Consider the following 25,000-nt stretch of genomic DNA (forward strand, 5'->3'; position numbering starts at 1 on the left):
TCATACTTTATTTGTATCATTTTATAACCAAGCATGTTAGAGCATATAAAGCCATATTTGTTACCGACGCCTTGTGTGTTTGTATCACGCCAAGATTGGTTCTCCGTATCAACCACGTGGCACCATTATCGAATTTCTTCCCAACTTTAAGTTTGATGTGGCCAGAAATATTTTTCTGCTCTTTTTCCCTTAATGTTGTAGTTTTCTGAACCACAGTGTCAACATAACTGGTAATAAGGAGAGTAATTGACCAGGTCTACAGAATGGAGCCTAACCCTGACCCCGACCCTGACCCCGACCCTGACCCCGACCCTGACCCCGACCCTGACCCTCAGTAAAAGTGATGGGGGAGCTGAAGGCCAACTGGCTTTTTCAGTGCATCAAATGGTAACAATTATGTTGTACATTGTTCTTTTTAAAAATCCAGGTAAAAGAAAATAAATGCATTAATGCTTCAGGTTTCAAATGTAAAGTGAGCTGACATTTCCCAACACAGGCATGAGAAGAGGCAGCAGGATCTATGGGACCAGTAAGACCTGAAGTGGCCTAAACTAGTTAATGGTTGTAAATATTCAGTCTGACCCATAATAGCTTGTTTAGCCTGTGGTTTATCCTGAGCTACTGCCTGTCTTTTCCTTCATCAGCTATGAAATAATATGCAGCTGCACATATTAATCCTTGGCATTAACTGGTTTCACAGCACAAAGTACTAAATGATGTTCTGCTTAATGCCAGTTGCCGTTAAATTACCAATAAGTCCTAATATTTATCTAATTATTTCAAGATTCTTCCAGCAGTCGTTGATGCTGACGGCTGTGAGCAGGAAGGATCTCTGTAGCAGTCTGTGTTACTGCCTCTGACTGAAGACACTTTTTTCTGATGAGGAGGATGTTCAGGGATTTTCAGACTTCTCCTTAATGAACATCACTGGTGTTTCATACTATTAATAATAACTAATTGAATATTTGCTTAATATTTGATTAAAGTAATGACTTTCTGTAATTTCAGGTGACAACTTGAAAGTTCGCCCTACTGGTCAACACGTGTTTTGTGACTTGGAGAAGGCGTTGGACCGGATCCCTGTGGGTTAGGGTAGGATCCCCACAGGGATCCCTGTGGGGGGTTCTCCGGGAGAGGGAACCCCCACAGGGTTAGGGGATATTCTATTTAACTGGTTCCTCAGACCTGAACCTGCCAAGTTCTGCCTGGTTCTGTCCAGACCCCAACTCCCTCTCACCCCCTTCGTCCCACAGGTGAGCTCACCTGTCGCAGCAGCAGGTCGCCCAGGCGGCGGACGGTGAAGTTGTTGGTGCTGCCCTCCTGCAGCCCATCCTTCCTGCGGCTCAGCAGCTGGGACAGGAAGTTGGCGTGCAGCTCCAGCAGCTGGTCCAGGCAGGGGAAGATGGTGTGGACCACACCCGCCTCCAGTAGAACCTCCTCCTGCATCCCTCGCCGGTAAACGCCCTCCATGATCCGCAGCGTCCGGACGTGGTGGAACTCCGTCTGGATCAGCTCTGAGACATGAGACGAGTGGAGACAGAGAGGTGGAGGCAACATGTAAAGTTTGTTGCGTTTATTTGGCTCTGGTCCTGCTCAGTCCGGTGTTTGTGTCTCGGCGGCTCCCCCTGGTGGCCGCGACCTGCGTCGTACCGTAGATGACGTCCTGCTGCTTGATGACGTCTTTGTGCTGCGTCTGCAGGAATTTGGAGTCCACCGCCATGCTCCAGCTGTCGGCCTGGACGCAGCTGCCCTCCGCCTGCAGCTCCTCCAGCAGGGGGCTCCACCACCACTCGCCTGTTACAACACAGCCTGTCGTTATCAGACGCTGCGCCCGCCGCTAGTGGCTCATCAGTAAGCTCAACATACCGTCGTCGGTCAGAGACTCCATGGAGAGAGTTCTGTTGCGGAAGTTCAGCGACTCGGTGGACTGAGACAGAATCCTGCGGAGACCGACTGACTCCTCTGAACCCCTGGGACACAGAGAGACAAGTCCATCTGAAGCTGTAGCTCAGGACTCTGAGCGCATCTCAGGCGATTGATTGGACCGGCAAGATCACTGCAGGTCCAATCAATCACCTGCTAGCTTTTAACAACAGTGTCAGGAACAGAACAGGAAGTGGAGGTGCTACTAGTTAGCAATTGGGTGTGCTTCCCAGCAGCCAATCAGACCTTGGTTTTTACTCACCCTGCAATGTTATTGGTGGAGACGCTCTTGGCGAGCGTGAGGCCAGACCGAACCCGCCTGGATCCCAGCAGAGACTGTCGCAGAGTGTCTGAGGGGTAGATAGCTGAACTGGGGCGCTCCTTCATCATCGGAGCTGAGGACGAGCACAGAGCAACAGGATGTAGGATGGGCAGAGGCAGACAGGTGGAGGCAGTCAGGTAGACTCACTTTTGGTCCGCAAAGCGACGTTCTGTAGAGCCGAATTGTTTCTGACTAATGTCAGCTTCTGTTGCTGTGGGACAAAAAACAGATGCAGGTGTTCAGACAGTCAGGTGTTCAGACAGTCAGGTGGTCAGACAGTCAGGTGTTCAGACAGTCAGGTGTTCAGACAGTCAGGTGTTCAGACAGTCAGGTGTTACCCTCTGCTTCATCTTGGCGCAGCTCGCCACGCTGTCCCTGCAGCGATTGTGGATGGTGACGTTGCATCCTGGGAAAGAAAGGAGTCTGCTCAGTACCTGCTCTCTGATTGGCTTCACAAGAACCACAGTAGTGATGTCAGACTGATCAGGTGCACCTGTGCATCACTATAGCCAGGTGAGACATTACTGTCACATAGACCTGGTCCATTTCCCTACTTGGAGTTCTGAGACATGGACCCAAACAGAGCTCGGCTCGCTGTAGCCTGACTTCTCCGTCCGTCTCGGTCTGTGAGTGAAACAAATGGGAAGAGCGAAGGAGCGCCACGAAGCTGTTCTCCCTGGACTCCAGCTTGGTTTTTAACACCATCAATCCAAGCAAACTGGGAGGAAACTGGGGACTGGTAGACGGCTTCCAGAGGGACAGGAAGAGGACATGAGCACCGGCTCCAGCTGTCCCCAACTCCACACCATGGCTGTGGCCCCACCCACCCAAATGACACCATCATGGGGATCGGGCGCCTCTCTCTGGAAACCGACTACAGAGTGGAGAACAGAGAACAACCAAGTTGAAGGAGTTGATCGTCGACTTTAGGGCGTGCAAACCACACATTCACCCCATCATTAGAGACGGGGACACATTCAGATTAGAGAATGTGTCAGATTTCAGGTTCCTGGGCAGCTAGGACCTCACTGACGAGAGGGCAGAGCAGACACCGCACTTCCTGATGATTCTCAGGAAGAACCAGGGAGAGATGAGTTCTGTGGAGTTGGTGTTGAGCCATGGCGACTCGTCGTGGTTCTCCAGCAGGGTGGTGTTGATAGCTCCAGCGGCTATCAACACCACCCACAGACTGACTGGGTCCCCTCTTCCACCTCGGGAGATCAACTGGATCTGCTGCCTCCGGAGAGCCCGCAGCATCACCAAGGACCCGTCACACCGCGAGCACCACCTCTTCCTGCCCCCAGGAGGCGCTTCAAGAAAAACTCTTGTTGTCTTTATTTATTTATCTATTTATTCTTAACATCAGAGTTTCTGTGTTTCCTTTAAATGTCGTGCATTAAATTCTGATTCTGAATGTGAAGTCGGTCCTCTCTATGAACACACAGCCCCTTCTATTTTCATAAGGCATGGACTCAACTCACACCTCAGTCCTAATCCTGACCTCTGACCCTAGAACAGTAGTTCTCCTTATGGGTCCCAGGCTTTGGGGCCCATTAAGAGCAGTTTCTGTTCTCACAACAGAAAAATGGGCCTTAAAATGTGAGAAACCAAAACACATTTCAGCAGAAGTATAACAGCTGTGTGTGTATTTCTGTGCAGTAATGACATCATCAGTGGAGAAACTGATGATGTCATTACTGAACAAGAAAATGGCTAAGTGTATACTTGCCTATCGTGCATAGAGAGGACCAACGTCACCAACTCCACCCACAAATGGAGCTTGTGGACCTTGAGGGGCCGGTTAGATTACTGAGGTTCAGCTGAGTTTACCTGGGCAGCTGAGTTTACCTGGGCAGCTGAGTTTACCTGGGCAGCTGAGCGCCTCCTTGGCCGTGATGCTCTTGTTGCAGGAGGAGCAGAGCGTAGTGGCCGATACGCTGAGAGAGGTGAACAGGTGGCCGCTGCTGGAGCGCGCCTCCCGCTCTCTCGTCTCCTTCAGCCGCTCCTTCTCTTTGATCTGGACAGGAAACCATTGAAATCAGTTCAACCAGTAGAACTAGTGAAACAAGTGATAGCAATAAAACCATTGAAACCCCTAAAACCATTGAAACCCCTAAAACCAGTGAAACCAGTTGAACCAGTGGAACAGCTGAATTACAGGTGAGGGAAGAAAGCAGAGGGTGGAGCTAATACCTGGAGACGGGGGGGGGGAGGCTGGAAACACCTGAGCTCTCACTGTTCGCTGTTTTGTTCTGAGGGTAACAGGCTCAGAGCGGTACTAGACTGGATCAGAACCGGGTCAGAGCGCTGTGTCACTGTGTCGCTGTGGGACTTCTGCTTTCCTCTGTCCTGTTTCTCTCAACAGGAAGAGGAACAGGAAGTCCATCTGCATTCATCAGAACCGGCTGCAGGGTTACATCAGAGACGTGTAAAGGCGCTGGGTCCAGACAGCAGCTCAGGTCCCGGTTCTGGTTGTACCTTTGATTCAGGTGGGCGGTTCTTAATCTGGCGCCGCCCACCTGCATGTTCATTAATCGTCTCTAATGCTCAGCTGGATTCCTATTCCCAGGATGCATTTCACCCCAGATGGCTGAAGAAAACGGTTCTGACTTTGTTAAATTGGTTCTGGCCGAGTCAGACTGGGTCAAGCTGGGTCCATATGGATCATAGTGGGTCTGTCGGAACCGGCTCAGGGCAGAAGCGGCGCTCAGTGACAGTCAGTGATCAGCTGATGGATAAATAAAGGGTTCAGTGATGAAGAGGAAGAAAGGGAGCTCTGTTGGAGAGAGAGGGAGGGCGGGCGAGCGAGCGAGTTGGGTTAGAGCAGAGAGAGAGAGTCAGGTGGTTCCAGGTCATGTCCACTGAAGTCTGCAAGGAGATAAGGTGATAGTCCAGGTATGACAGTAACAGCCAATCACGTCCCTAAAGCTCCCAGCCAGCAGAGGGAGCCAGCGAGACGCAGCAACTCTGGCTGAGATACTAGCACTGTTAGCATGTTGCTGAGGCACCCAGCAACGATCTTCTTCTCCCACCACAGACCTGATGTTTGACCTTTGACCCTGAAATATTTAACCAACTCCATTTAAGGTGAGATGGTTGTTCCAATGCCATGGATACCAGGTCTCACAGCGCCCCCACAGGCACGGAGGTGAACAGGTTGCTCAGAGGGTTTGGTTGTTTTGACTCAGAAAGAAAAATGTTGCAGTTGAGACGAGAGCAACTTCCTGCGATCCAGGTGAAGCAACCTGCTGCTATCCAGGTGAAGCAACCTGCAGGTTTCCTCAGCAGAATCACTTCAGGTCAGTTCTGCTGCTTCATTAAATGGCTGAGATTATTGATCATAAAATCGATCATAAACCCTTCGTACGGCCGTCTCATCACCAGGCTCCGATCGATATTTCAGCCGTGGAGTGAGTGGGAGGCAGAGCTGCTGCAGCCTCCAGGTAACCATGGCAACGGCCAGGATGCTTCGGTGAGGCGTAGGCGTGCGAACACCCTCTGCCTCATCTTCATCGGGATGAAGAACACTTAGGGTCCGCTCCAGCGACCAATCAGAACTCAGCGCCCGAGACTGACGGACCAACCAGAGCTCAGCTCAGGTTCCAGTGTTCATGAAGCAGAGCTCCCAGTTAAACCAGCGACCCTCTCCCACCACCATGACACCTCCGCCGTGTTTCACAGCTCAGCCGCACCGACAGGACCGGAAGAGCCCAACGGTTCTGATCACAAACGTGGAAGTCTAAAGAACCCTCAAAATCAGAACCAGGACCGGTTCTGGCTCTGGAACAGGTCGGGTTTTCCGTCAGACCCGGGTTGTTTGGGTTTGTGGGTCAGAGGTCAGACCTTCCCATCTCTTCCTGTATGAGACAGTGACACGCGCGCGCCCCGACGCACGCGGCGCGCGCATCTTCCTCCCCCTCCCGCTTCCTCCTGCAGGACAAAGCGGCCACGATGCCTCCTTTAAAAGTCCAACTCACCGAACCGCTTCGGTACCGGCCCACACTTCTCGCACACGCTGTGACCCACGCAACGCGCATCCTGTTCACGCGCAGTAGAAGAAACGCGCGTGCTCGTTTGAGTTAGCGGAAAGAAAAAAAAATCTGTTTCCCGTTTCTGATCTCCGAACTTTCCTGCTCCGTTTCCCTTTAAAGTGGATCCAGAACCGGGCCCTGACCCGAACCCGGCCCGCTCACTGAGGCAGCCCGCCGAAGTAACGAAACCAGCGGTTCGGTCCGTGTTTTCCAGATGTGCGGTCAGATCGGACCGGGACCAGGAACCGGTCTGCTGGGTTCGGTCTTTCGGTTCCGCTCGACCCATTATAAAGTGTGTATAATTAAAGTGTGGGTGGTCGCGCGCGGCGGGGTTCGGCGGTTCCGGGGTTCGGCTCACCTTCAGGCTGCTCTCCTTCATCCGGTCCTTTTCCCTCCGGCTCTCCAGCAGCCGGGACATCGAGCCGCAGATCGGTTCCGATCGGTTCCGACGGTCCGGGTCAGTCTTTCTCACTCTGAGCACAAAGTCCGGAGGTTCTGGTCCCGGTCCGGAGCGCTCCGCCGTCTGTGTAGGGGGCGGGGCTTGGCTCTGACAGACAGAGCGTCTCTGTACTTCTGACCAATCAGAGCGCAGCCCGCTGCCGCCGCGCTCGGCTAATCCCGTCGCTGCTCGTAGCTTCAGCCCCGCCCACCGACACATGGAGAAGAGCGCTCGTTTCTGGAGCTGGAGCAGCGCAGTCGACATTTTGGGTGGGGTTAGTCTCTATGACAACGTGTCACCAAGTCACATGACCCACATCAGCCAGCCACAGCGTCACCAGAAGTCACGTGACTGGTGATCAAACGCTCTCCGCACCGGATCGATTAGCTCCGCCCGCCGGCAGAGGCATTGACAACAGACAACCGAGTGACGTGGAAGTGCAGGACCCGACCCCGCCCGCCCCGCAGCGCAGCGGGCAGCGCCGGTGAGCGACTCGAACCCTCCACCGGCTCCGCTCAGACACAAAGAAGACGGAGCCGCAGCGGAACCACGACAGAAACAATAACTGATCACCGCAGATCTGGATCGATGACGGCCACTGGCGCTGTCACCATGACAACCCTCCATCACACAAAACGCACAGCAAGCACGGTCGGAGGCGCCGCCTGCCGGCCGCAACGCGAACTGCGGTTCAGCTTTATGATTCACTTTTTATTTGTATTTACAAAATTTAACATACATTCATTGTTGTAATAAATATACTAAAATACTTTATTGATTCCAAAGGAAAATTAAATAAAACTTTAACAACCCACTTTGTGAAATTGTTACATTTCAGCACAGCGCCCCCTCCCGTCAGAAAGATCAGTTTTAACAGAAATATTTTCCATCACTTGACTGATTCATTCAGTGATGGTCGGCTTTCATAACTGGATGTCTTGGATAACAATATCCGGTTGGTAGATACTTTACAAAACTAGAGACAGATGATTTCCATAAAAGGCTGTTAATTTCGTCCCATAATTCATCGATCAACACATTTTACTATCTGTATTACAATATTCTCTGATTCGCTGTTTCACCTCCACAGGTGAGACATTCTGACGGAACCATCAGACGCTCTCAAATCTATGACATCATCTGGGCTTAAAGGGCCGACCCTGTCGGCGTCTCCATGTTCCTGGTTTCAGTCAGAACTCCAGCAGCAGCGTTCTGGACCGTTGACGATGTGAACGGTTTCTGCTGCAGGAATCAAAGCTACAATAAAAATGAATGTGGTGAAAAAACTCAGACATATTGTGCAATTTACATTTCTGGACCAAATATTAAGTTGCTTGACGCCACCCTGAGAATATTACCTTGTTTTAAGGCACACAAGTTGGATTTATGCAGAGAACTGAGACATCTGAGACAGTCTCAAATTGACAAAAACCTATTAAATTCTTTGAAAATGCTCTTTTTTTAAAACCAGTTCTTTAGAACAAAAAACTAAGAAAAACAGAAGAAACTACAGTCACTGAGGGGACCGGCAGAAGGGGCCACTATAGGGACGGCATCCAGCAAACACAGCAAACAAAAAGCCTTTAATGCACCAGACATTAACCTAACCCTACCCTACGGCACACAGAACAGGAACCAGAACCACACCAGAAACCGGACCTCAGCACTGCAAGCAGAAAAAAAAAAAAAAACAATAAATGCAACAACCATGAACGAATACAACAAAAGAAAAACAATGTCAGCTCAAAAACAAATATAAAGAATCAAAAGGGCTGGAAACAAAATAACTAAAAAAAAACATAGAAAATACAAGTTAAAATATCAAACCAAGTGTGGCCCCTGGCCAACCAGCCCCCGATGCCCAAACACCGCTTGCTGGGGCCTGACCGACTCCACAGTCCGAACTAGACTGGAGAACCAGCAGAAACCCGGGGGACAAAGAGCAGCAGAGGTCCAAACATGGGGACACGTCTGAAACGTGTCCGGTTGGGTTCCGGTTGGGTTCCGGTTGGGTCCAGAGGTGCTGGACCTCTGGACCCAACCGGTCCAGAGGTTGGGTCCAGAATAAGAAATGTACAACTATCCAGACAGATTTATTCCAGAAGTCAGGTGATGGGTGCAAACATTTAACCACATTTAAGTGTTTATGTTAGGGTATGCATGTATAATTTTGCCCCAAATTCATTCATACAAATATGTGAAAAAATTCAAATTTGCACACCAAAATTTTAAATTAGGATAATTGGGAATTGTTTTGAACATTCCACAAAAGACAGCTTTGGAACTGAATTAGTTTCAGTTCCAAAGCTGCTGATCACAAAGACCTACAATCACTTGAGATGTTCGACAAAGATCATCTGCAGTGCAGGGAGAGGAAACCAGAGCAGCACCTCTGGACCCAACCGGAACCCAACCGGAACCTCACCAGAACCCAACCCTAACCCAACCGGAACCCAACCAGAACCTCACCAGAACCCAACCGGAACCCAACCGGAACCTCACCAGAACCCAACCTAACCCAACCGGAACCCAACCAGAACCCAACCGGAACCCAACCGGAACCTCACCAGAACCCAACCGGAACCCAACCGGAACCTCACCAGAACCCAACCAACCAACCGGAACCCAACCAGAACCCAACCGGAACCCAACCGGAACCTCACCAGAACCAACCGAACCCAACCGGACCCAACCGGAACCCAACTGGAACCCAACTGGAACCCAACTGGAACCCAACCGGAACCCAACTGGAACCAACCGGAACCTCACCAGAACCCAACCGGAACCCAACCAGAACCCAACTGGAACCCAACCGGAACCCAACTGGAACCCAACCGGAACCTCACCAGAACCAACTGAACCCAACCGAACCAACTGGAACCCAACCGGAACCTCACCAGAACCCAACCGGAACCCAACCAGAACCCACCCTAACCCAACCGGAACCCAAACCGGAACCTCACCAGAAACCCAACCGGAACCCAACCAGAACCCAACCGGAACCTCACCAAAGCAGTTTCTATGTGTATTTGACAGCACTACGTACATAAAGGAAACATGAAGTAAAGTCAGTCTGGTTCATTGAATTAAAATTCTTCATCATATTTCTCAGCACAACTTCTCCGGTTCCGGTCCGCTGATTCCGCCTCCAGGTTTTACTTTCGGTTCCGAAGTTGACTTATCCGTCGGCTGACTTTTAAATTTTGTGACACGTTCCTTTAAGGAGGACCTCTCCTTTAATTCACCTGTACTGACCTCACCTGGGCTGAACTTCCGCAAAGTATCGCAAGAAGAAGAAGAAGAAGAAGAGAAGACGCCGAGCCCAGAACCGGACCCGAACCGGACCAGAACCAAGGTCAGAGCCTTCAGTTTTTTTCTCCGTCAGCAGGTTCGGTATTCGTCGTGACGTAAGCGGTTCCAGGTGGACCTGAGCCACAGTGACGTCAAACTGCAAACACGTTTCCTGTTATGTGGACTCGGATGGTTCCGGAGGTCCAAAAGGTTCTGTTTGTTTTTGATGAAATATTCAGAAATAAAACCCTTGGATCCCACTGGTCCGGATCCAATGAAATGTGATCAGTCATTCTGGTACCGACTGGTTCTGGAGGTTCTAACCAGTTCATTCCGTCCATGGTTCGGTTCCTCAGATCAGAAACTGAGCTGCAAATTAAGAGCGTGAAGGTTCTGCTGGTTTTATCTCAATAAACCCATTTATCCAAAAATCATCAGAGCTTTAAACCAACATTACAAATAGAGGCAGTGACGTCAGTAACTCGTTACAAAGTACTCGTTACAAAGTAAAGTAGTGATTACTCATTACTTTCTTCAGTAACAAGTAATCGCGTTGCTTTAAATTCCAGTAATCTGATACAGTTACTGATCCAAATCCTTTTGCGTGATTTGTTTTAGGGTTAAGGGTTAAGGGTTAAGGGTTAGGGTTATTATTTCCTGTGTGGAGTCACCGCCGTTTCTCAGCAACAGCATCAGCAGCAACATGAGCAATGGAAGGAGATGCACATTTGGACAAAACAGGAACTATTTTCAGTTTCTGTTGCCAGTCCAGTAATTATGAGCAGCTAAGCCTGTTTTTTCTAAATGTAATGAGTCGCAGGTCTACTCATTTGGGTTTTGAAATAAGCCCAGAATTTGAGTGACAACCATTCAGTTCTAGTCAGACTCTCCCTGTCCATCGTCCCATCAGACGATGCGTCCCGCTGTCTTTCATATCGAGTCAATGTATTTGCTGTGAATGATGTCGAACTTCTCCAGAAAACTTTAAACACGGAGACTAATATGAACGCGCAATAAACGTGAAAACAGCCACAAATGAACGAGTCAACTAAACGCCGTTATGATCTTTAATATTACAGTAAATGTCACAAATCTGTGCAGCCATCGGAGTTGTGAACCCGCAGGAGTATGGGGCAATTTTCCTACTATAATCCAAGAACACACATTTCAGTCTGAAAGCAGGATTTTGTGTCTTTTCTTCTCAAAACTTTGAATACATTTGCTTACATTTGTATTTTGAAAGCAGGGCTTCTCAAATCTTGTATACTTGTGCTCAAAACGTCTCCAGCTGACAGTCTCTGTTCACTCTGATCGCTAAAGAAACATGGATCTGCCTTTTTGACAGAGTCACCTAGCACCTCTCAACCATATAGAGACGCAATTCAAAGTTTCCGCTCTGGACTTTTGATTTAAAAAATAAAATAAAATGTTCAAATTTTCCTGGCCCTGATGATGACCCCCAGAACCAGGAGAACCAGATGCCTGCATCAGATTGTTACTGTGAGACATTCAGACATGGTCTCACCTGAACAATCCGTCCTCCAGGCGCCAGCTGGTGTCTGATGGACCACTGAGCATCCCACCAGGGTCCAACTGTCCTCTCTCTGTCCTCAGATATGGACGTCTCTGAGCGATGAGCCGCTCCTGAAAGCAACCCTGATAGTGAGTGGTGGGACGGACGCAAAGCGAGACAAAGATGAACCTGCGACCACGTTGGAGCCCGGGACGCTGCAGTGGCCGGAGGACAGAGAGAAGGGGACGGGGGGAGGAACAGACGGGGTCATCGCGAAGTCAGACGCGTCCAGCTGGACGGAGAGCGAGCGGGGCCGCCGGATGGAGAGGGCTGAGCTTACGGGTGAGGGCGGGGCCAGCTGGAGGAGAACCGGCTTCCAGAGAAAGCTGCTCAGGTGTTCAGCCCGGCTGTCACCGTCCTCCCCTCCCCCGCCTCCAGAGACACAGAGGCATCCTGGGAAATGGAATCAGAGAGGAGTCCCTTCCTGAGCCCTCGCCAGGTGGACTACAACCAACATGGCTACCAGTTTGACTTCCCTGAGGACACGCCCCCTTCCACCTGTGAGTTTACCTGAGACCTCTGCTCCAGGTGGGCGGGGCGTAGCCCTCACTGGTCTGTCTCACCTGTGTGTCCAGATAAAGGGAGATGTTCAGGCAGAGATGCACTGAAGCTAGGCGTCTCCTTGATGACATCAGCGCTGCTCTTCCCGTTCCTGGTGTGGGGGGGGTACGTCTTCCTGCCGTTCGACGCCCCCCCGCTGGACGGCGCTCCCCTCAGGCTGGTCTACACTCTGCGCTGCTCTGTGTTCGCCGCCGCTCCCGTTGTCCTCGGTAAGACGGAGTGAAGAGATAACCTGGGACTTACCTGTCTGTCTCTCACCTGTCTCTCACCTGTCTTACCTGTCGCCCTCTCCGCCCCCAAGGTTGGCTAGTCCTGGGCGTCAGCCGGCTCCGCTCCGGATCCACTCAGCCGGTCGTTGATGACGTCGTCAAGGAGGCGGAGCTTCAGGAAGTCTCCGTCCACCGACGCTTCATCTCTGACTCCGCCTCCCTCTTCCTGATCTACTTCCTGGAGCTGGTTGTCATGGCAATGTACCTGACCCAGGAGCAGCTGAAGCTCGTCCCCCTGCTGTCCATCGTCTTTGCCTTCGGCCGGTGAGTATCGCCTTGGCAACTGGTTCAGGATGCTGCCTACCAACCAAAGGTCGATGGTTAACAGTGATTTTGGGCGGTTTGGCAGAAGGTCAAAGGTCAACATTTCTTTGCTCCTCCAGGTTGGCGTACTGGCTGGCGGCGGCGTTCGGCAGCAGCCTCCGCGGTTTTGGCTTCGGCCTTTCCTTCCTGCCCAGCCTCGTCATGATGGCGGCCAACTTCTACTTCTTGTTCACGGTGGAGTCGGCGGGGTCGTGTTCGGCGCCGCGCCGCCGCCGGACGAGGCGCTGCCTCCGTCCACAGGCAGACAGAGGTTCTGGGGATGATTTTCTCTCAGTATGTTTATGAACTGGAGAAACTGGAAGCTCCGCCCACTTCTTTCAGGTTTTCAGTTCTTTTGTAGGAAGGACACAACTTTCTATTTTGTAAATATGGACTTTCATTGAATCAATTTTTATCAGCCAACTGTGCTCATAGTTTGGGTTTGTATAAAATTTATCAAAGGTTTCACAATAAAAGCATCAATTTACTTCCTGTTATAGCTCAGTTCAGTTTGGTACAGGAAGCCGTTATAATGACCAGCAGGGGGCGACAGTGGAGAGAAAAAAAACCCTGCTAACAGCAGAAACGTCCAGCGGGTGCATCCGGAGAAGAAGACGGCTGGAGACGGACAATAGGAGAGTAGTAGAAGAAACCAGCAGGTTCCCAGTGAACTCCAGTAGGTCTATTGGTTTCTGTGCTGCAGTCCAGCTCAACCAGCGCAGAGACCGTTCTGCATCCGGGAGACCCAGCCTCTGGCACCGGCCGGGTCCAACAGCAGCTCAATTTGGTCCAGAAGATTTCCTCTGAATCTGGAGAGGCTTCAGTTTCTTAGTGATAATAAGAATGATTAAAATCTACTTGATAATGAACATGAATGACAGTAAAAGGTCTACATGGTGATACTGGGAGTTTTGATCTGACACCAAGTCAATGTAGGGCAGTATCGCCGATATCAATACCGATACTGTTTTTTATTTGAGCTTCGTTGATCCAAAAGACCTAGGATAGACCGAGGATAAACGTTGTACGTGACGACAAAAGCTTCAGCGCTGACAAACCACAACAAACACTGTAAACAGTTTCAAACTTATTCTTTTTTTTCAGGTTGAACAATACAAGAATATAATAAAAAGAATAAAGAAATTATTTCCTTCAGTAGAACCAAAAGTGAAATTTAAATAAAGCATCAATAAAGAAGAATCCTCGTGACGGTGCAACAACAGGATGGAGGTTGGAGCAGCGCAGCTCTGACAGGCAGAGAGGAGACTTTGATGAAGCCGTGTGTGCATCAGTCCGTGGAGGCGGGAGTATGTATCGATATCAGGATTGATCCGCCCACCTCTACATGGGCTGCATAATGTAGAAACTATGGTGGCCCGGAGGTGCAAACCACTTCAGCAAATTGAAAGCATAATTACAAAGGCGCTCCAACATGAACCAAAGAACGGAAAGGATGTATAAAATAAAAAAAAAGCCTGAAATGAATTCAGGTGATGTTGCACTGATTTTCCTAACCCAATCTTGCATTTTATACATTGAGTTGGAGAGGGGGAAAAATCCAACACTAACAGAATTTGACCCATTTTTTGCCACACTTCTTCAGGCATTTGCTCCAAAAAAAGTAAAATTGAAGGCAAAGTTTCAAAGAAGATCCAGGACTTTCTGCAGACTTCTAACTTCCAACCCGTTCTAATGAACACTAAGTTCGCCAGAGTAACTTCTAGTCCGAAAGTAAAAACTTGCTGTAGTCCGATCAGTGATTTCTTACGTCTCCCACTGGGACATACCTCTTCCATTTCATTCACGTTGTAGCGCTTTTGTAATTTGTGCTTTCAATCTGCTGAAGTGGTTTGGACCTCCAGCCCACCGGAATAAACCAATCAAAAGTAAGAAATTTCCTGCTGCATAAAAGCAAAAAGGCTAAAGCTAAAAAGCTAAAAGCTGGTGTACAAGACTCTGCTGGTTTCCATCTTCCCTCCAATCATTGAGGAGGAGAGAACCTACATAGCAACGTTCTACCACCAATACAGTTCGACAGAACCGGACAGAACCCGGTTCTGCCCAGCAGGTGAGACCTTCAGATTGTTTGTTCAATCAGTTGGATTTCAGCTGTTTGGTTCTGGTCCAAGTGTTGGGTTGGGCCCAAAGGGTCCTGTGCTGACGTTGTTTCAGTGACTGATTGGTTTTGAATATTCCTACTTGTTTCTGCCTGATCCAAGACAATCTGAGTGTTTATGGAGAACCCGACCCACTCAAAGAAAGCCGAGGACATAAACATCCTATCAGCTGTAGCCAGATGTGATGTGATGAGGTGGAGCTGAAAAACTCATCACAGGAGCACTTTCTAAGTTCAGCAGCTTCATCGGCTGAAGGAGTCTACTCCAGAACCTCTCGGAAGCAGCAGTGGACCTGTAGTCTGGTACTGAAAGGTTCTGATAGGAACATCTGGACCAACCAGGTATTTCATGCATAATTGAGCTAACTAGGTGAGGAGGAGATTGTCCCAGTTATGATCCGTAGTGGCTTTTAAGTTGTAAAAATCTGAAGAGAAGATGGTAATGTGGAAAATCAGTCCGATTTAAACATTTTCAATGTTTTTTTGTTTTCCTTTTTTTGTACCTGCAGTTCCACCCTCTAGCCGAAAGGTGGAGGTAATATTCCCCAACTGCATTTCCTGTTTACTAACGAAGAAGAAGCTAACATGACGGATTAGCCGAAACTGAGGAGCTCTGTTACGCAGTGAGTTCTGTTCGGCTGTCGACCCAGTTCGGGCTCAGTGGGTCCGGTTCGAGTCATATATTTTATTTGTTGTGCTGTCGCCAAACGAAACACGTCCAGCGCATGCTCAATGGGAAACCCGCTGCACGTTAGCTTAGCCATATTAGCTCCGGTGTTTCAGCTCCACTGAGGTTAGATGGCCGCAGTGAAGCCGGGATCAAAACAACCACAACGAGTATGTAGTTTTTCTCCCGAGGCTGATGTTGAAAAAGATCCACTGAAAACCTGGAGTTAAATCATCAAACGGTTCTCGGATGGAAACGGCGCGGTAAAATGTGTGCGGAGATAAACATCTTCCGTTCTCATTTACAACAGGACCAATCAACCCGGAACACCAGCTCCAGCTAAACTGGCACGAACTGAACCGAAACACCCTGAAAAGCATCTGTAGTCTGAACGTCGTAATAAGTAAGTGAAAGAGCTGAGAGACAGTGACGCGGCTAAGCGGACAACAATTAGAAATTCAATACAAAACACAATAAAATGACTCGGTTAAACAGACAAAATCAATACCAACAAATGATTGGTGATGAAGTTAATATTTATAAAAAGCCAGAAAGCTCAGCTGGATCAGAAACATCCAGGTCAGGTTCTACAGTTTCATCCAGTGCTCACGATAAATTAATCACTGTGGGGGAATCTTCCTGCCATAATCCAAGAGCACATAAGTCTGAAAACAGGACTTCATGTCGTTCTTCTCCAAACTTGTCCATCGCGCTCAGACTCAGGCCCATTATCAGTGCTCAGTATTCACAGCAACCCCTATGAAGTGTGGACATAACGCCACATCCAAGATGGCGGCCGGTCACTGCTTAGGCACCCTGCTGCTGAAAGTACAACTGCAACAAAACATAATTTTAAATGCACACTAAAGGTATTTTTGTTGGAGATATTTGTTCTGTTGTGACTTGTTGAATACAGAAAATTTAATAGAATCACTCATGTTGAGGAAAAAATATTATTTCAATACTTTTGAAAACTGATTTTATTCTATTGGTTCGCTCTGTGAACTTTGCCATATTTCCAAGATTTTACACATTAAATATATTAATATTTAAGTCATCAGTCTGTCATTCGACTAATAGAGACAGTATTTTACCCATAAAACCATCTGTTTTATGCAGCTTAAAGTTAGTTTGGTGTAAAGTTTAGCTAACATACAGCAAAAATAAAAAATAATAAAACGTCTGCTGCTACATTTGAAAAATAAAAAGACTAAAGGACTAAAAATATCCTTTAAAAAAACTGAATGTTGTGACTTTATGAAGCAAAAATGTAACAATAAATTCATCAGTTTTCTCCTCAAGTCTGAGAAGAAAACATTTGTTTATAAATCATGATAAATTGCAACTTCATTAAAGTTTTTAGAAAGCTTTGAAAAGTGGATGTTGTACAATAAATCTATTCCATCTTTAGTTTTAGAAAATGAAATTTGGTCTTCTAACAGAGTTAAATGATGATTTATCTAATCCCAAGTTTCATTCTCAAATACTACTTTCTAAAAATCAACTCCACTTTTAAAGTGAAATCATTTATTATTTACAATCTTTAATCCAATATGTTAATATCTTAATTTAAGATTTGAAATTTGTCTTTCATTTGTGACATTTTTTCTTTCCTCATTTAGTTTATTTTCATTTCTTCTTTTCCTGCTCAGTTTATTAAACCAAACTTTTTATTACTAATGTGCCTTGTCATAATATTTTCTTTTAATTTTCCATAAAGTTGGAAAAACAACAAATCATTGCCATAAATCCGCCTTTTAACTCAAAACGTCACGTGCAGCAATGAATTGTGGGTAATGCAGTTTGCAGAAGTCCATAAAAATGCAGAGTTTGCTTTAGGGCAGAAATAGAACCAAGATGGGCGGAAGTGGAGAATGTAGGACACACTGCGACCCTTAACCCCCAACATGAAGCAGAGGGAGAGGATCGGACCTCAGTCTCTGCTCGCTTTTGGAAGCACCTTTTGGATCTGTCGTCGAGCAACCTCTCAGCCAATAAAATAAAAGTGTTGTACTGGGTGCGTTTGTTTCCTTCTAGCGGATGTTCCTGTGTGGCTGCTATCGATTAGAGCAACCTGCACCACCCACTGGATGAAGGGAGTTGGTTGGATGAACGAACTCCTGCCTAAGATCACTAGCTGTTACTGGTTGCTAACAGTAGCTGTTAGCGACCAGTAGTTGTTAGCAATGTAGCTACTGGTCGTTAACAGTAGCTGTTAGCGACCAGTAGTTGTTAGCAATGTAGCTACTGGTCGCTAACAGTAGCTGTTAGCGACCAGTAGTTGTTAGCAATGTAGCTACTGGTCGTTAACAGTAACTGTTAGCGACCAGTAGTTGTTAGCAATGTAGCTACTGGTCGTTAACAGTAGCTGTTAGCGACCAGTAGTTGTTAGCAATGTAGCTACTGGTCGCTAACAGTAGCTGTTAGCGACCAGTAGTTGTTAGCAATGTAGCTACTGGTCGCTAACAGTAACTGTTAGCGACCAGTAGTTGTTAGCAATGTAGCTACTGGTCGTTAACAGTAGCTGTTAGCGACCAGTAGTTGTTAGCAATGTAGCTACTGGTCGCTAACAGTAGCTGTTAGCGACCAGTAGTTGTTAGCAATGTAGCTACTGGTCGTTAACAGTAACTGTTAGCGACCAGTAGTTGTTAGCAATGTAGCTACTGGTCGTTAACAGTAGCTGTTAGCGACCAGTAGTTGTTAGCAATGTAGCTACTGGTCGCTAACAGTAGCTGTTAGCGACCAGTAGTTGTTAGCAATGTAGCTACTGGTCGCTAACAGTAACTGTTAGCGACCAGTAGTTGTTAGCAATGTAGCTACTGGTCGCTAACAGTAGCTGTGATGGGATATATATTGTGCAGCACCAGCGTCCCGTCCTTTGGATCCAAACCAATCACTCTGATTGGCTCTAAACTGAGTGAAACAGAACAAAAAGGTTGATGGGTTTTCTGCAAATCTGATTTCCCTGAAGTGGTACTGGTACCGGGCTCCCAGAACTCCTCCTCCTCAATAAGTAAAGCTGTCTGCGTTACAGATTGCCCAGGGACGTCCAGCTGAAGACACTCTTTGTCCTCTGGATGTCAAATCAATGAAGACCAGTAGAGACGTGCGGACGGCGGGCCAGAGGAAGAGGAAGCAGCACCTGGTTCAGGTAAGCTTTCATCCAGCTGCAGGGGGCGGGGTCAAGACAAGGCAACACCTGAGACTGGGCAGAGCCGGCCGCTCACACCTTGTTTTCTGTCTCGTCTTCAGGCCAGCCGGTGCTGACCTGGGGCTCGGTGGCTATGGAAGCCAGTGAGTGCAGCGATGCGGAGCTGGGACAGCTGGACATGGACCTGGACAGGAAGTCCAGACAACACAACCTGACATCCAGGAACGTGCGAGCCATCCTACACGTGAGTCACACAGGAGGTCCAGAAGGCGACGCGTTCTGGGCTCGGAGTGACACGGCTTGATCTTCTACAGGAGGTGATAACACATGAACACGTGGTCGCCATGATGAAGGCTGCCATCAGGGACACTCAGGACCTGCCCATGTTTGTGAGTTCTGATTGGCTAACCGGCTCAATGCTTCACATTCAAAAGATTACAGCAGACGGTTCTGGTTCCTGAATTCATGGTCAGTCTGTGACTTTAGCCGACTGGAACCGTTTCTGAAAGAAGAATGGTTCTGCAGCGGTGGATGGAGATGATCCAAACCTTCAGTAAATCGGATCAGAACCCGTTCTAGATTCACTTCTGTTGAAGGATCCAGAATATTCTGCAGTAAATCCTGAATCGCAACCTCAGTTCTGGTTCTGAATATTGTTTACGGTTCTTTTCCCCTAGGAGACCAAGATGACCCGGTCCAGACTGAAGCAGGCTGTTCAGCAGGGACAGGTTGGTACCGGATAAGAACCAGCTGAGCAGAACCTGCTGAGCAGAACCAACATGTTGATCTGTCTCTCTGTTCGTAGAGTTTCAACTGGACCCTGCCGACTCCAAGCCTGTCCAAGGTAAACCCAGCCTGTAGGTTGAAGCGGGCCGCGGTTCTGTGGTCGGCTCGGGTCTGGAGCCGGGTTGGTGCAAGGGAACAACTTGAGGGGCCGTCTTTTCTAAATTCTTATTGTTCTAATGAAAAGTGGGACAAATCGTGATCAGTCTGTGATGCACATCCAGTTTTTGGTGGAAACTGTCCCAGAAACGTTCAGAGCCTGAAGGACCAAACGCTGCGCAGGTTCCACCAAAACTTGGAGAAGGACAAATTTAGAAAAGTGCGACGCACAAGAGACTCCAGATGTCTGAAGCCGAGCTGCGATCAGACCTATTGATCACCTTCAGTAATCAAACCTATTGATCAGCCCTGGTTTCTCTTCAGTGAGAAAAAATGAGCCATAGATTCATTCAGACGAATCGTTTTGTCTTTATGAGACAAACTGATCAAATTTATTACTTACATGTGAGATTTTCACATCCTTTATTTTATTTTATTTATTTTGTGTTGGCTTATTGTCTGGGGATAAATTGGTTCAGTTTCATCGTTTAAACACTCAAATATTAAAATCATAAAATCATCGGGTTTGATGCTTCCTGGTCTAAATACTGAATCATATTTCAGTATTTAGATTCAGGCCAGTTTTGACTCTGTACTTTATTATTGTCCTCAGAATAAGTTTGGTGGCAGCTGCACATTTTCACGGCCGGTCAAACTTTCATTCTTATACATCCTGACTTGTGCGTAAAATATGGCGCTGCGCAGTTTTTGAGCAGCACACGTTTCACACATGAGGCCTCATCTCCTCATGGTCATGTCCTCATGTCCTCATGGATATGTCCTCATGGACATGTCCTCTTGGATATGTCCTCATGTCCTAGCAGCTCTAAAGAGGCGAATCAAGCAGAGCAGCCTTTGTCTCTGAGCCAGGATCTTCATTTCTGTGAAATGAAGAAGCTTTTACAAAAAACCCAAAGAAACTCAGGGTTATACTTTCCAGATTTAAAACTGTTTGTTTGTTGAATCCTCTCGGGTTCCAACAAAGAAAACTGGAAATGTTATTGATGTCTTGATCTATATTGTAACAGAGAAACTGATTTTGGAAGTCAAAGCCCAAACATTTACTGCTGATTAAGATGAGGATATTTAGAGAAATATTTTACCCTTCTGTGTCTATTTTCTTCTTTCTTCATCTCTATGTGTGACTTTAAAGTTGCAAATAAATAGCAAAAATATCAATTTAAACCAGAGATGAAGTAAAAAGAGCTGAGTATTTTAGATTTATGACTTTAAAGTAAATTGATACATTATGCTACAGTTAAAGGAACAGATAGAATAATCTATTGAAAATTTTATATGAAAAGATTGCAGTGATAATGATTTTTGTTTAGCTGAACTTTTCAGCCTTTTGCTGCTTTTCAGGCTTCAAACATAAAGATCTAAAATTGTATTAGTTTGTGAAGAATCAACAAGTGGGAAACTATTGTGAGGTGGAACGTCATTTATTGAATATTTTAAACTAACATGAAAACTTTGAAAGTGGGGCGTGCACTTCTCAGTTCTCAGGATGGAAAATTGTCTCATCTATTTATTGAATGTTCAAGATTGAATCCTCTTTATGTTCTTTTAGGTCATTTGTTTGGTGAACAGTTTCCTAACTGCATTTTTATTTATGCACCATAGTTTTGTACAAGAAAGAAATTTATTCAGATTCTTTTAAAATTTTATTTCTGGATCTGTAAAACTGGCAATATGGTTATGGAGAAAAACAACAGAACGTCAGATGATGCTTGTGTTTTATTCCAGAGACTGGAAGTTGTTCAAATTCATCTGGAGTTTGGGTTCTTTAAGTTGACAAAGAATATTTATGGTTTTCTATGCAAGTGGGTATTAATGATGTTTCCTGTATATTGATGAAGCATCTTTAGTTTTTCCTTTTTTTGAGTTAGCATTCATGATTGTTTTTTGTTGTCAGACATAAAGATGTAAAATAAAGGCAATTTTAAACTGATCTCTCTCCCTCTCTCTCTCTCTCTCTCCCTCTCTCTGTGTCTCTCTGTCTCTCTCTCTCTCTCCATCTCTCTCTCTCCTCTCTCTCTCTCTCCCTCTCTCCCTCTCTCTCTCTCTCTCTCCCTCTCTCTCTCTCTCCCTCTCTCCCTCTCTCTCTCCCTCTCTCCCTCTCTCTCTCTCTCTCCATCTCTCTCTCCCCTCTCCTCTCTCTCTCTCTCTCCATCTCTCTCTCTCCTCTCTCCCTCTCTCCCTCTCTCTCTCTCTCTCTCTCTCTCTCTCTGAGGGTGGTGGTGGTGAGGTTGCAGGTGGTGAGTTTGGGAGAATTAAAGTATCAAAACTGTTCTTTTTCTTTTCTTTTTCTTTTATGGGTTTGTTTTTCTTATTCTTTGTTTTGTGACTGTTTGAGTGTTGGGATCAGGTTGTGTGTTTTTCGGCGCTTGTCGCGCTGTTTGTTTTGTGGGCATGGCGTCTTCGGAGCCGTCGCCCCTGTCGTTGAGGAATGGGATTCGGATCCAACCTGATCCGACAATCTCCGTCGAAACGGTTTTGATGACAGTTGGTGATCTAGTTGGTCATAGTAACTTGAGTTATGCGTCTAGGATGAATAAAGGAGTGGTGATTTTTCTAAAAGAAGAGCGGTTTGTGAACCATTGATTGGTAGTGGGGTGACATTAGGCGGGGAGTACTTGCAGGTGTCGCCGCTTGCGGTACCTTCTACCCGGGTATTATCTCGGGCGTGCCGCCGTTCATTCCTAATGTTTTGTTGGAAAAAGAGCTCCAGCGTTTTGGAAAATTGGCGAGTGGTTTTAAAACTGTTGGTTTGGGATGCAAACATGAGAAGCTGAAACATGTTCAATCTTTCAGGAGGCAGGTCTTTATGTTTTTAAACTCTGCTACACAAAGTTTGGAGATTTCTTTTCGAGTGAAACACGGAGATGGATCATATATGGTTTATGCGAATACTGGAGTATGAAATGTTTTGAGTGTGGGGATGTTGGTCATAAGCGGGCTTCTTGTCCGCATAGAGCTCGTGACGGTGGTGATGTGGAGGGGTCGTTGGTGGCCGAGGCTCCCCCGCCTGCCGGGGAGGAGACACGCCCCTCCCCGGCAGGGGGGGCGGGGTGCTCCCTTTGACTGGTGGTGCTGAAGTTGGTGAGGGTACAAGTGGTTTGAATGAACATGTTGTACGGGAGGAGCTTGAGGAAAACTGGAGTTGGTATTCCCAAAGAATCCTCAGATGGGAGTAACGTCGATATAAATTCAGAACAGTTGGCTGCTAGTGTTGTTGCGGGGGTTGAAGTGTTGCCTGTAGGTGGCGCTGCAGGGACTCAGAGTGTGGTGAAACCGATACAGGTAGAAGACATGGAATATGACAGTGACTCTGACAGTGTTTCGATTGCAGATTCCCAAACATCCGGAATTGATTTGTACACTTTGGAGGAAATTAATGATTTTCTGGAGGAAACGTTTGGGAAGCAAGTGAAAGTTCTTGATTACTTTCCCGACGCAGAAAAATTTATCAAGAGTATTAATGATGCGGAAAGTAGTTGGCTATGAAATGTTAGATGAAAAGAAACGTTTTAGATTAAAAAAGCATTTAACGACCGTGCGGAGACAAATGCCAGAGAAAAAAATGAAAGGGTCGAAACGAGTGAAACTTAACAAATAGGATGTTAAATAAAGTGCACTGGGTGAATTTTTTCTACTGTCCTTGTCTGCTTTCCTTCTCCTTCCTGTCTACATGAGGAATATCAGGGTGGGAACTTTAAATATTAATGGTGGGAGAGATCCACATAAAAGGATGGTTAGTTTAGAGATGATAAGGCAAAAGAAACTTGATGTTGTGTTTTTACAAGAGACACATACGGATCAGGAAAATGAAGTGGAGTGGGGGCTGAGCTGGAAAGGGAAATATTTTTTGTCTCATGGGACAAGAGTATCTGCTGGTGTAGCAGTCTTATTCTCTCCAGCTTTGGACATTAATGTTATTTCTCAGTCTGAGATAGTTCCAGGAAGGGTCCTGGTGATTAGAGTGGAAATAGAACAAACCCTTTTCTGTTTTATGAATGTTTATGCACCAAATCAAGGGGATCAAAGACTTAAAATTTTTAAGATTATTCATAGTTTTTTGCAACAGTCGAATCAAAATGAGTGTGTGGTGTTGGGGGGAGACTGTAACTGTACAACGAGTTTTTTACATGATAGAACAGGGGAAGAGCCTCATCCTCCATCGTCTTCTAGATTAACTGAGATGATGGTAGAGATGGGTCTAGTTGATGCGTGGAGAACTAAACACCCCCAAGATATACAGTACACCTGGGTGAAAATGACGGATGGGATAGTGTGTGGGGCTCGTTTGGATCGGTTTTATATTTTAGATACGGATAGAAATAGATTGTTAAATTGTTTTATTTCTCCGGTGGGGTTTTCTGATCATCATCTAGTTTATCTAGATTTTTTTTGCTCGAGTAACATTAGAGCTAAATCGCATTGGCATTTTAATACGAAGTTACTTAAAGATAATCTCTTTTGTCAAAAGTTTAGTGACTTCTGGTATATTTGGAAAACGAGAAAGTTAGAATTTATGTCATTAACTGAGTGGTGGGAGGTTGGGAAGGCTCAGATAAGAGTTTTTTGCCAACAGTATACAAAATTTTCTACATCAACAATTAAAAAAGTGATTCAGAAATTAGAAAACGAGATAAAAGTGTTAGAAACTGATGTGTCAAAAAATGCTGATAGTCAACTGAGGGACAAGAGGGATCAGTTAAGCTGTTTTTTACATGAAAGGGCTAAAGGGGCCTTGGTTCGATCACGGTTTACTTCAGTGACAGAGATGGATGCCCCTACATCTTTCTTCTTTAATTTGGAGAGGAGTACCAGCAGGGCGAAACAGATGAATTGCCTCCAACTTGCTAATGGAGCGCTGACTGCTGATCCTTGTGCCATGAAAGAACTTGCCGTGACCTTTTACAGTGACCTTTACAAGAAGCAGACATGTGACAGAGGATCCATGGAAACTTTGCTGGATGGTCTTCCTCAACTTACTGCTACAGATCGGGAAATTCTGGATGTTGGAGTCTCGATGGAGGAACTGACGGCTGCAGTTGGTCAAATGGGTTCTGGAAAGAGTCCAGGAATAGACGGTTTACCTGCGGATTTTTATAAACATTTCTGGAGGTTGCTGGGGGAAGACTTGTGGGAGGTGCTACAGGAGTGCGCATCAACAGGATTTTTGCCGCCATCCTGTCGGAAAGCTGTTCTGTCATTGCTTCCAAAAAAAGGAGATTTGACTTTGTTGAAGAACTGGAGGCCAGTCTCTCTCCTGTGTGTGGACTACAAGTTATTTTCTAAAGTGCTTTCCAATAGACTGAAAAATGTTCTTAAATTTCTAATACATAGAGATCAATCGTATTGTGTACCTGACAGATCAATTAAGGATAATCTTTTTCTTTTGAGAGACCTGTTTGACATTTGTAGAATATATGGAACTGATGTGGGAATAATTTCACTGGATCAGGA

The 25,000-nt window shown here is 46.7% G+C and overlaps 2 protein-coding genes and 1 pseudogene across 2 annotated transcripts in view; 2 read left to right on the forward strand and 1 right to left on the reverse strand.

Annotated features, from left to right (window-relative positions):
• LOC129355847 (rho guanine nucleotide exchange factor 2-like) overlaps positions 1 to 6,749 on the reverse strand; it is a 14,748-nt gene extending 7,999 nt beyond the window's left edge. Inside the window, 8 exon segments of the mRNA XM_055025461.1 lie at positions 1,264 to 1,514; positions 1,651 to 1,794; positions 1,867 to 1,970; positions 2,186 to 2,318; positions 2,393 to 2,456; positions 2,584 to 2,651; positions 4,112 to 4,262; positions 6,635 to 6,749. Coding sequence (XP_054881436.1) covers positions 1,264 to 1,514; positions 1,651 to 1,794; positions 1,867 to 1,970; positions 2,186 to 2,318; positions 2,393 to 2,456; positions 2,584 to 2,651; positions 4,112 to 4,262; positions 6,635 to 6,694 — 975 coding nt within the window. The 5' untranslated portion in view covers positions 6,695 to 6,749.
• A 554-nt stretch (positions 6,750 to 7,303) lies between these two features.
• Positions 7,304 to 13,520, forward strand: LOC129355842 (transmembrane protein 79-like). The gene is given in 8 exon segments (XM_055025457.1): positions 7,304 to 7,366; positions 9,939 to 10,070; positions 11,621 to 11,861; positions 11,864 to 12,079; positions 12,155 to 12,349; positions 12,442 to 12,673; positions 12,793 to 12,920; positions 12,923 to 13,520. Coding segments are annotated over 8 exon segments (1,281 nt in total). The 3' UTR covers positions 12,997 to 13,520.
• Positions 13,521 to 16,176: 2,656 nt separating this feature from the next.
• The window catches only part of LOC129355843 (GON-4-like protein), a 25,618-nt pseudogene continuing 16,794 nt past the window's right edge, over positions 16,177 to 25,000 (forward strand).

The sequence above is a fragment of the Poeciliopsis prolifica genome, unplaced genomic scaffold (genome assembly GCF_027474105.1).
Source record: "Poeciliopsis prolifica strain line A6 unplaced genomic scaffold, Auburn_PproV2 SCAFFOLD148, whole genome shotgun sequence".
In the NCBI taxonomy this organism is placed as follows: domain Eukaryota; kingdom Metazoa; phylum Chordata; class Actinopteri; order Cyprinodontiformes; family Poeciliidae; genus Poeciliopsis; species Poeciliopsis prolifica.